Source organism: Nelumbo lutea, chromosome 3 (genome assembly GCF_056320005.1).
Source record: "Nelumbo lutea isolate HS-2025 chromosome 3, American lotus-T2T, whole genome shotgun sequence".
In the NCBI taxonomy this organism is placed as follows: Eukaryota; Viridiplantae; Streptophyta; class Magnoliopsida; order Proteales; family Nelumbonaceae; genus Nelumbo; species Nelumbo lutea.
In genome coordinates this window covers 83,436,195-83,448,964 of record NC_142686.1, presented here as the reverse complement: position 1 = coordinate 83,448,964, position 12,770 = coordinate 83,436,195, and the positions used below count along the sequence as shown (strand labels likewise).

Below are 12,770 nucleotides of genomic sequence, written 5' to 3'. Positions count from 1 at the left end.
GGTTAAATATTAGGGCATAAGGGCAGTTTAAAAAACTTTGGGAAACTAGTGGGTATTTTTCTAATTTTGGGCAAATCGGGTCAAACCGAGCATTCTGGTTCAATTCAATGATGGGGATTTTATGGCCAAAAAATGGGGGGTCGAGATGGGTTTGACCGCGGAGTGGGGTCGTGCATGTGAGGGCCAGTGAGATTGACCGAAATAGAATCTTCTTAGATGAAGAGGCTAATGGGGATAGTTTTGAATGAAATTTCATGGGGTGGGGTTTTCGGATATTCTGGGTTGATTGGAAGGGTCAGATTGGCCTGAATGAACCCAGATTGGGCAAATCTGGAAAGGATTTGAATCGGTTACTCTAGGGCTTCAAAATGGAATCTATGTTCGATGTAGGGGTAAAGAATGTAGTTTCGGATGAAATTTCACAAGGCAGGATTTTTGGGCAGTCTGAGGTGATTGGCAAGGTCAGATTGAGTCAACTGGAGCAGGATAGGGCGGATTTGGAATCTGGTCAACCTAGAGCCTTGAAATGAAATCTTTATGCAATCGGAGGGTAAACAGAGGTATTCTGGTTTGAGATTTCACAGGTGGACATTTGAGGGTGTCTAGGATTGATGATGTGGTTTGATCTATCTTTGGAGGGTCGAGGTCATAGGAATTGGGTCAATGGAATGTTTTAAAGTGAAATATTGGTTTGATAGATGGACAAATGAGGGAATCTAGGGTTGAAACTTCAGGGGAAGGTGTTTCAGGATGTTCCGGGTTTGATGGTTGTGTCTGATCTAATGGGTGAGGTGTAAGTGGGGGTCGATCGAGGTCATCGAGTAGGTACCAAGAAAGTTTGATTGTGGATCTGAGGTCTCTCGAGGCAAAATTTGGGCTTTCTAGGTTTTTGGTTGTTTCGGAGAGGTCAGAAGGGTCTGATCGAGTGTTTAGGGTGAATTGAAGGCTTTGGCAATGGACCGAGCAAAAATCGGGTGTTGATAGAGATTTTTGCGAAGGGCAAATTTGGAAGAGGGGTGAGACGATGAGAGAGGATTATGGTGAGGGAAGGCAAAAAAGAAGAGGACTTCCCATGCAACATCGTTTCATCATGTTCAGGCCATTCTATTCTTGGTAAATTGACCTCTCCTAGGTATCAAGAACCTTCGGAATCGGGTACATTTACCATAAAAGAAAATAATAAAAACCAAGGATAACATGAAAAAGAACTCATTCTGAAAAAAAAAGAGACCCCTCCTTGGTATCAGAAACCTTGCGGAATCAAGGTACATTTACTATAAAGGAAGGCACCGAAAGCCATTAACAAAGCGCAATCACAACACAAACATATATTCTTTAGAAAGCATTTTAAAAACCTTGATAAGACATTTCAAAAGCTTGACAGAGGTCCTGTGGTTGATATAGCGTAGATGCTCTCTTGATAGGCGAGAGACATCCTTCCATGTAAGAGCAGTCTATGCTTGAAAACTCAGCAAAACACTTGAAAAGTCCGATGATGGTGCAAAGTGTTGTACTTTCAAGTGCATGGTAATGTCATGTAAGATTAATATGATATCTTGAGCTATCATTTTCCTTTGCGCTCATCGGGGAATGATAAGGAATTTCAACACAATGACAAAATCATCAAAGGTTATGAGATTGTTAGACATGCTACCATATGCCTGCAAATGAAGGAGGACCTACTAACAAGATTTAAATTGTCATCATTTTTAATGATATGTGGTGCCATAATTTTTAAATAAAGTGTGTCATGTCACGATATCGATAATAATCCATTGTTAAGTCGGGAAGATAAAAAAAAAATTAAACAATCCACTACAAACCGGGAAAACGTAAAATTTAAACAATCCACTATAAGCAGGGAAAATGCAAAAACTTAGACAATCTACTGTAAGCCGGGAAAAATGTAAAACTGAGACAATCCACTGTAAGCCGGGAAAACACAAAAAATTAGACAATCTACCGTAAGCCTGGAAAATGCAAAACTAAGACAATCCACTATAAGTAGGGAAAACACAAAGACATTTGGTATTCTGCTACAAGGGACTTTGATGCCATAAAGGACTTTAATGCCGTAACAGACTTTGGTGCCACAAGGGACTTTGACGCCATGAAGGACTTTGAAATAGATTTAATCCAAATGAATGAATTTAATAAATGATTTTCAAATTTGATGCGTGGTAAGCCACGATGAAATTAAAAAATGTCATGCTATGCCATGATGCAATTATCACAAAACTTCGATTTTATGCCACAAGGGAATTTGGTGCCTTGACAGACTTTAATGCCGTAACAGACTTTGGTGCCACAAGGGACTTTGAAACAGATTTAATCCAAATGAATAATTTTAATAAATGATTTTCAAATTTGATGCACGATAAGCCACGATGCAATTAGAAAATGTCATGTTATGCCATGATGCAATTAGTAAATGTCATGATTGACTTTCAATTGGAGTTTTTAACTAGTAGATCAATTAAGAAAACACAATGCATTTTTCCTTGTAAACAAAGTGATGTATGATTTCAAACCCAAATACAACATAGATGATATGCAAAAATGCAAAAACCAGATCATTCAAAGTAATGAATTCTCAAAGATAGCTAAAAAGGGGAATTTTCTCAAACTTGAATAAGAGACAAAAGTAGCCACCTCCGCCTCGGATTGGAATGATCAATACATTTCAAATTTGAAAGACATAAACATTGGACATGCAATGGTTGTTGATCAAAGATTCACAAAGAGAAACACCAATCGGAAGGGGGGGTTGCCCCAATTTGGACCAATCACAAAGGACTCACAAATGAGTTAATTGCTTAATTTTATACAAAGAGGATTATGAGTCTTCAGAGTGGGTGTCAATCACAATATATATATATATATATATATATATATATATATATATATATATATATATATATTTTGAAAAGAGGGATGAAACTGAATTCGCTCAAACATGGCTGATTGGTATTCTGTTGGCATTTCAAATGATTGATCACTTCACCTTCTTTGAGTGCCCAAGTTTTGATGAAGATATTTTCCTTTGGACTATCATGCCCCTAGTTTCTAGAGGGTCATCAAACCTGATTCTTTCTCTTTTTCTTTTCTCCCTTTTTTTTTTTTGCCAGCTCACTTAGGTCTGTTGAGTGCTAATTACCAATTTCTGAAGGATCGAAGAGGACTTTCGACTAGGACGAAACATGGCCTAGGACAAGGGTTTTGAAACAATTTATAAAAGGCTCAAGAAACTTAAACTATGATGGTTATCGGATGCTTGAATCCATATTACGGGCCTTACTAAAGATTATGCTCTCGCTCTCATTTTTCTTCGATTAAATACTCTTGCAATAAAAAATGAAACAAATTGCTCTCCATGTCTTTAAATTCTATGGGTCATGCACTAGGGTAATCAAGGAGGCTTTATTATAGGACGAAATGTAAATGGGTAAGGTTAAAATAAAAACCGAGAGTGGATGTCACTTCAAAACAATGTCTCATTGGTTTGATCATCACATCTGCCAAAGTCTTTCTTACTTGCTCTTCTCTTCATTCTTGGCAGCAATTGGTTGCCCTAATTCTCGTTTGATGCCTCATTTTCTTTTCTTTCTTTCTTTCTTCACTTTCTCCGAAATTTCTTCTTCTCTTCTCTCTCTCTCTCTCTCTCTCTCTCTCTCTCTCTCTTTTTATAAAAAAGCTTGTTGAGGTTCACACAATTAAACATATGACATCCACCTTGTAGGAGAGTTTATTTGAAGAAATGGTTCCTTACAAGGCTCAAAGGGATAACTGGTGAAATGAATAATAAAAAGGGGTTTGACGAAAAGGGATAAGGCAATCGGCTAAAAAAAGGGCCTCCCATCATTTCTCCATCAAATGCATAATCAATAGGAAAGAACTACATGTCGAAAACAATTTGAATTCTTCCAACTCAAGGGTAGTTATGTCATTTGGCACCTTCAACATTGGAGTGTTCTGAGATTACTCGAATAACAATGGTTTTTTTATTATATATATATATTTTTTTATTCCCCTTTTTTTTCCTTTTTCTTTTTTTTTTATTCTCTTTTCCTCTCTCTATAATTTTTTTCTAGCCCTTTAGAAAGAAGCATCTTGGGAATTTGCTTAGTTTAACAATAAGATGGTTCAATGAAATTAGCTCAACAGGCTAACTAGCAATATTACGAATGATTGGGACATCTAGGGAAAAAATGGTTGATAATGGCCTCCCGTCCTTTCCTAGATTCATCAGCAAAGCACTATGTACATATAATGCCTTCATTCTATGCTGGCTTAGGTAACAACTCAAAATGAGTGCATACCCCATCACAATGACTTCAACCTTATGACTGCCCCCATTTGAGCTATCAGTGATGGATTAACCTGTGGACGCATTTGGGAATGGATGCTATAATTTTGGGTTGATAGGGTTACCCCTTTTCCTTAGACATTTCTATCAATGGATCTTCAATTGGCAATCATTATTCACAAATTTACGCCCTTGAGATCTATTCATTCATTCCTCTCAATGGGAAGTGGTGGCTTTATCTCTTTCCATGATGGAAAGTCCCCTTATTAAAACCCATTGTTTTATTCAAAGTGAAAGGCCGAACAATGGAAAGAAACGACTAAGCAAAACTTCCATTAATATGCAATATGAGTTGCATAATGACCCAATTCCTTTTCAAACTATCGGAAAAGAAAGGAATAACTGAAAAGAAGGTCCTGACGTAGCAAAACAAAATTGGAAATGTCTTTTAATAAATTTGCTTCTTAGGCATGGGTGGTGCTATTTCTGGCATTTCAATGGTGGGATCGAATACACCCCTGTCAATGAGATCTTGAATAGAAAACTTCAACTTCCAACAATGACCGGTCGTGTGTCCGGACCCTTGGTGATAGTTATAATGAGCATTTTCATCATAATTTTTTGGCTTGGGTTCTGAGGGTGGTTTCCATTTCAATGGCCGGAGATATCCTGTGGAGACAAGGAAAGGCAGAAATTTAGCATGAGTACATGGCAAGTTAGTGAGGACCCTTTTCTCCTTCTTTTGGGATGGTGGGTCATCTGGAGTCAATCGGGCTGGAGCAAGGGATAACGTGTATGATACCGGTTGAGAAGATGATGTATTTATTGGAGTTACCTGAGGTGGGTTCAAGATGACAAGAGGTTTCTTAGTTAGTGTACTAGATGAACATCCATAAATTGGGGGTTGACGGGAGGGGGATACTGGTTGAAGTGGTGGTCTACAGACTGTGGGAGCGGGTACAGATGTCACAAAGGCCAGCAAGGACAGGGGTACGCCATATGGGGGTATGTGTGATGGGTTTGCCCCAGCTTGAGATAATAATAGATTCATCTTAGAATCCAAGGCCACCATCCTTTTCTTGAGCTCTTCAAACTCTTGGCAGGTAATAAACCGATCATTTGCAAGAGTAGGCATCTTCCTAAACAAAACACCATGCCAGAGAAGCTGAAATTATTATACAAGATGCAAAATGGATGGAAAAGGAGATGATGACAAGATGATTTCATGATGAATCATGCAATTATTAAAGTGCATTGGCAGCATGTCTTCTTGCATTCCCTTTTTATTTTTCATCCCAAGGAGCATTGGACCTCGAAGAATAGATACCACACGCATGAAATGTGATGAGAAACCCTGTGTATGTGTGTGCGTCATTGGTGGCATGAATGAACTGCCAGAAAATGATGCATTGAATGTGTGGCCAAGGTGGGTCGTAACCTATAAGGGAGGCAACCTAAGGTTGTTCATAAAATTCACATGATTATGAGACCTTATTTTTTTTTATTATCCTGGTCGAATCCAAGCGCCACTGGCCAGGCCGCCTGCGTACCCCTCATGAGGGATTAGACTGAGCGTAGTTCTAGTTATTTACAACCTTGACTAAAAACAATAGAAAAATGAACACAAAAAGAACAAATGAGAAAAACATGTGGTATGTTGTTAAGGCTGGAAGATTCCACTGTCAATAAGATTCTATATTGCAAACTGAAGAGGAACACACTGGTCGGTAGGATGTCCAAGCATCTAATGGTAATCACAGAATTTATTCAATCTAAACCCTTAGGGGAGTGGCTTTGGAGCATAGAATGCTCCTACATCTCTGGTTTTGGCTGAAGTAGAACCAAATGTCCTTCTTGTACCAATTAAGGAAGTAACTTAGAAAGTGGCACTGAGAGCGGAGTAAACTTTCTTTTAACCTGTCTATCTATTTGGAAGGGAGAAGCAGGATGCTTATGACTCGAAGGTTTGACTTGTTGACAGGCAGCTTGCACTTCACTCACTTCCTGAGATGGTGGAGGGCCTGTAGCCGAACAATGGCTTCTTGATCGCAAGTCATGCTCAATTCTCTTCTCAACGGTGACTATGCCCTTAAAATCCCTAAAATCTTGATACTTCATGAATGTAGAGAAAGATGGCTCTAAAGTCCTTAGAAACAATTCAATCATTTCTTCCAAAGGAATGGAAGTCTTCAACTGAGCAGCAATGGATCTCCATCGGTGCACGTATTTTGCGGAACATTCTTCGAGTGCCTTTTGGACGCCTTCTAATGTCTCTCTTATTGGAGCCAGATCTATGCCATAATCAAACCGCTCTAGAAAAGTTGTGGCCACCTGATCCCAAGTCTTCTTCTTATCTACCTCCAGCAATGTGAACCATGCTAGTGCTTCACCCTCCAAACTATGTTCAAAAAGCTGAACGAGGACTCTCTCATCTGCCTTGAGTTGAAACATCTCTCCACAGTATATGCTCAGATGCACCCTAGGACAACTTCTTCCATCATACTTCTCAAATTCTGGGATTTTAACCCCTTTTGGTAATTCCAACCTTGGGTATATGCACATCTCATTGAAATCTGGTGTAGAAGGGGACTGAATGTGCTTTAATTTTTGCAGATCTTGCTTTAATCAGGCTATATCCTTATGGATGGGAACTATGCTCAGTGGCAAGGCTGTGCTTGCTGAATGCTGATGTTGATCATCTGTCTCAATGTCCAATTCTCTGGGATCCCCTAATCTCAGTAACATGATATATTCCGGATCCGATGTCTTAATCTTCTTGGAACTAGATGCCATGGTCCTAAAGAAACTCTTTGATTTAGAAATGTGATTAGCAATTTCATCTTTTATTTTGTATTTTGTTTTTCCTCTTTTGCTTTATTTGCCTTTTATGGTTTTTATTAAAATCTGGACAACTAAAAGGAATGAGAAAACTGCTAAGGGCTATGTAGTGGAAAGTTTTACCTGAGGCAACTAAGATGGGATATGTTGAATGCTAAATGTATGTGAAAACCATGCAATGCCAACAAAACATCGAGAAAACAACAGTAAAAACCAGTCTACCCCTAGTTCAGAACCAAATGGGGTGAACATCAAGGCAGATAAAAAAGTATGCATGAAGCTAGGAGTGGAGCAGCCACCTATGAGAAAGGTAGGCTGCTATGAACTGGTCATCTAACCAAAGAGTCTAAGGGTAAAAATGGAAAAAAGGATGTTAAGGAGGTGAGAGTGATGGATGTTGGTTTTTGCTCCAGCTGCTTAGAATGGGAATGAGCAAGATAGGGATGATAATGAGAAGCAGTTTAGGACAGTGGCTCAAGAATGGCTGGAAAAGCCGCTAATGCCTCTATAGCCAATTAGGCTGAAGGAAATGCAAAATGTGGCATGATTGCAAATGAAGTGGACCTCTATTGTGAAAACAAGAAATTGGGAAAAAAATTTCAAAACGCACCAAAAACTTGGGAGAATCCTTGATTCAAATCGAAACACTTGTATTGAGCAATTTACTTAGATTACTACAAGTTTAAGAGAAAATAACTCAGATTATTATTATTATTACTATTATTTTATTATTCATTATTATTATTATTTTAATTTCTACTTTAAAGAAGAATGCAATCAATCATTACCAACTAGCACACATGTTTCACCCGAGCATACAAAGGAATATTTTTGTCATTTTATTTGACCTATTTACATTACCTTTCTTTGTTATTATATTTTTCTCTCTCTCTTTTTTTATTTTTTTATTCTTCTGATTTTATTATTTTTTATTAATTAAATTTTGCACTTTTCTTTCTTCAAAAAATTTTTTGTTAATGTTGTTTTAAAATTATGATTTTTTTATTCCTTGATATTTCCCTTCTTTTCACATATTTTTTATTTTTTTATTTTGTTTGTATTTCTATTTTTGCTTTTTTTTAATTCCTTATTTTGTTATATATTCTTTTAATTTTGATTTTTCTTATATTAACATTTTCAATCCTTTTTTGTTTTTTTTGTTTTTTTAACATATTAATTTTGGATTTTTCAAGAATTTGCTCTTTTACCCCACCCCCTTTTTTTATTATTTATACATTTTTATTTTTATCATCATTTTTTTTCTTGAAGCATTGTATGAACATGTTCTTGATATTTATTCCAATTTGTTTGAAAATTATTATTGTTCATTATATTATGAGGGATCTTTCTTATTCTCCTATTCATTACTTTCCTCTTATGGAGTCCTTGTCCTTTTATTCTCTTTTTCCTTTTCTTCTTCTTCTTTTTTTAATCTTTTTTTATATTTATTTATTTATTTGACCTTTTTGTTTTTATTTATATATCTTTTATTATTACTTTATTACTTTATTTATTGTTCTTCTCTCTCTCTCTCTCTCTCTCTCTCTCTCTTTTCTTTTTTTCAGAAACTCCTAGCTGTGGATTATATGATTAACCTGGCTCCTCAATGCCTAATGAGTATTCATCGATGCATACCGATCATCAGTGGATATGGAAAAGAAAATATATACATCGCAGTGCTGAACCCCGAAGAAGAAATTGAATGCTAATTGCCTATAAACAATACAGATTATACAAATGCAACAAGAGTGAAGCAGAACAATATTCTAATGGCAAATAAGAACCAAACCCATGACCCAGACCTCAGGGCTAAGAGCTCCTCTCAGCTGATCTGGAGCTTCCACCTCAACCTACACCGGATTCAGTTGAGAAAACATTGCTAAAATTGAAGGAAGAACAATAAAATCTTCAAAACAGAGCTCAGGATCGGTCTTCAATCAATCATAACTTGTTGAAAAAGTTGAGAACTACTCTTTGCTGATTGATCTGAAGTAGCAGCAGGGCCTTGCAACACTTTAACTATCTCAGTCGTATCTGTTAAATAATACTTAGCCTTACTCGGCTTCTGACCAACAGAGCACGCAAACACTTCAGCCACTGGAGAGGGAGAAGGGCCCACCATAGCACTAGTAATCACCTCAAAGATGTCTTCATCTGATCGATCATCACCAATACACAGTAAAAAAAATCAAGACGCATCCCCTTCTGTTGCATTGTTGCTAAGAGGCGTTCAGCTACAACACCCTTACTGACACCCTGAGGCTTAACTTCAACAATGTGTCGGCCACCCTTCACAGAGACTGGCTCATTGGCAAAAACACCTTCTAGGTGATCAAGAAGTTCTTTAGCCTGGCATGGTCCGTAATCTTGATCCGCATGCTGGTAGTGCCAAACCAGTGAACTCTTTTTGCTTTCTATTGTAGAACCCTCAGTTGTCTCAGCGTAAAGCTTCATCACAGGCTCTGCTACTTGCTTCCAGTCAAAATCTGCCACAGAGATACAAGTTTCCCACTCTCCATCATGATTTGGCCTCATAAAGTAGCCACACTCTGCTGCATGTCCTAGCTTTTCACAAGGAAAAAACCAATACGTAAGAGTTTTTCTGTCTCTTCCACTAACCAGGAGAACTACATTCTTGGGGTCTCCGCACAAGCTGTTCAAGATATTGACTGACTCAGGATTTGGGGTTTTGTTAATTGATGTCTGTGGCATCATGGCAGCATCATAATCTAGGAGAATTGCCCAATTCTTGGTTCTCTTGTAAGCAGAAACTATATAGCTCAACTGAAAGCTTCCTGAAATTATAGTGGTTCTCATGCCGTAATTTTTTCTCAGGTTCAGGAGTGACTAAGGCAGAGTCCATAGCTTCAGCCACAGCATCGATGTTCCATGGGTTCACACGGATGGCCCCACTGAGTGATGGTGAGCATCCAATGAACTCGACACCACTAGCATGCTCTTCTTTGGGGACGATGAACCCAATTGCAAGGTTTTATCTAATTTTTATTCCCCTGACGGGTTGTAATGTATTCATAGGGTATGCGGTTCATTCCATCTCTTACTGCTGTAACGAGACAGCATTCAGCGATCATGTAATAGGCAATTCTCTCATTGAACTGAAGTGGGGCATCAATCAAAATTACAGGTTTGTAGCTTGGCCGCCCAAATGTTTCATGGATCCTTTTTGCTGTGGAATAAGCCTCAGATTGAACATCCAGAACATAATTCCCTCGGCCTCTGGCAGGGTTTGCAATTTGAACCAACACAACCTTCCCCCTGCAATCAAGATGCTGTATAAGCAACTGTTCCATAGCCAACAGATTCAAGCTGATCCCTTTGAAGATGTCCATGTCATCCACACCAAGCAACATCATTTTATCCCTAAGCTGATCCTGTGATGCTGCAACCTTAGCTTCAATTTCTGAAGGTTCATAACAGATTGAAGTTGGTCCATATGAATCCCAACAGGAAGAATTTTAATGCTGACAGCGCGACCATAGCATTCAAGCCCAATGTAGCCCTGTTTAGACTGATAAACAAGGCCTAACATTCTACTACAGCATGAAAGGAAGTGCCTTATTAAAACTTTTGCTTAAAAAGGTTGGAAACACCATCAAATGGTAGTCATGCACCCACACAAAATCATCATCAGGACTTATCGCTTCCATTACCTTGTCTGCAAAAATCTTGTTGACAGAAACATAAGCTTGCCAGAGAGATCGATCAAAACGCCCACCTAGATTTAAAGGTCACAAATAGTGTCCACGCAACATCATCCTGTTCACTTAAGTCAATCTTCTCTCTCAAACAACCGATGTAGACGACTTCAACATCTTCGCCAAGGCCATTCTTCAGTCGCAGAAGGAGGGAATCCTCATCCCAGCTGAAATTCAATCCTCCATTACCATCAGACCTTCGGTGCACCCGGAGTGGAAGCTGGTTTCCCGAATAATCATCCTCTCATGAGACACAGAAGATGGCACATCCGAGCTGACACTATTGCCATTGTCATCATCTAATTCAGACATGGTCCCAGCCACAGTCATCACTCTGGGAAGCCTCTTTCCCACTCGACCAAAGGATGGAGAATCACCAGAGACAAGGTCCAAAAGATTGGAATGTGATCTTGAAACCATTGTGGAGAATGACAAAAACTCCTGGCTATTTGAATATGCAGAGAAGTCCTTTGCCTCCTTTATTTCCCAGTTTACACAATTAAGCTCATTGCCATTGAGGACGTTGCTGTGTGTGTTTCTTTCCCTTTCTCTTTTTTTTTTTAGGTTTTTTTTTTCCTTCTTTTTGTTACTATCATATTGCTTTTTATTTTTCTCTTTTCCAATTTTTTTAATTTTCTGTTGTGTGTGCTTAACTAATATTTCCAACTCTTTTTTGTTCTACCCTCTTTTTTCGTTTTCCTTCAAACTTGCCCCCTTATGTTTATTTATTTAATTTTTTTCCTCTCTTTTGTTATTTTTATTAATGATTTGAATTTGAATTTAATTTTTTTTGAATTTTGATTATTATTATTTTTTATTTCATTAGTATTTTATTATTATTTCTTCGATTTCCTTCTTGGTGTAATTGTGCCTAGCCTCCCTATCCCTTTTATTTCAAAATTTTCTCTTTTTTTTTTTAACTTTTGATTTTATTGTTTTTTTTATATACGTTTTATCCTAATATTCTATTCCTATTTTATTTTTATTGGGTTCTTGACATTTCATTTATTTTTGTTTTTTCTTTTTATTATTTTGGTGTGGGCCCCACAAGGGGTATGCAAGCAAAACAAGCTAGGTGGCTGACACCCTAACTGACTAGGCTGACATGTGGACAGTGATGCATGAGGGGAGCATTGACACCTAGACTTAAAAGGCTCCAACAAGGTCACCAGCCTTCAAACCTCCACCCATTGGACAAATGGTCTTCTCAAGTTGGTGGTTGGTTTGTGGGTTGTCGGTGTAGTCCAAATGGGACCCATGTGGGCCCCACCTATAGTATAATTCATGCCCCCATCAGATTTGAGACAAGTGTCATATTAATCAAGGATCTAACCACTTGGTCATCCAGTCTATATTGGGTCAAATGGATATCCATTGACCTAGTAAGATCTGGAATTAGGATCCAGAAAAATCTAATAATGTTATATCTCTAAGCATAAAACATTTTCCGGTAAACAATCAAATACGTTTTCTTGTATAGAAAATAAATATAAATAGATAATCATTTAAAAAAAAGTAAATGATTGTGTGTGAAGTTGTTGCATAGAGATAACCATGAAATAATAATAATCTTTCATCAACATGTGGCTTGTCACATGGCTATTGGATAGAGTAGGTCAAAGGGAAATTTGAAAAGCTAACCCACTTTCAAGTGCCTCAATTTTCAACTCTAAAGCTAAAGACGTCCTGCTTTGTTCTTATGGGGTTTGCAGGTGAAGTTATTGTTCTTATGGGGCTTTCATTTGTAATTGTAAAACGTGTAAGTTATGTCTGACTCATGGTCTTTTTAATGCCATTTTCTAAAGATTATTATAAGAATCATATAGAAGGGGTTACCCATAAGGCTTCTTGTGATTAATGAAGCTATACTCTGGCAATCTAACTTCATTGACCCACTAGAATCTCCTTCT

The 12,770-nt window shown here is 37.8% G+C and overlaps 1 protein-coding gene and 1 pseudogene across 1 annotated transcript; both read right to left on the bottom strand.

Annotated features, from left to right (window-relative positions):
* Nucleotides 1-6,169: 6,169 nt before the first annotated feature.
* On the bottom strand, nt 6,170-6,868 carry LOC148866127 (uncharacterized). Its single transcript, XM_088976407.1, has one exon. It carries the CDS (start codon nt 6,866-6,868, stop codon nt 6,170-6,172), a length of 699 nt encoding a protein of 232 aa, XP_088832533.1.
* A 1,879-nt stretch (nt 6,869-8,747) lies between these two features.
* LOC148866126 (alpha,alpha-trehalose-phosphate synthase [UDP-forming] 5 pseudogene) lies at nt 8,748-11,569 on the bottom strand (annotated as a pseudogene).
* Between the last annotated feature and the right edge of the window lie 1,201 nt (nt 11,570-12,770).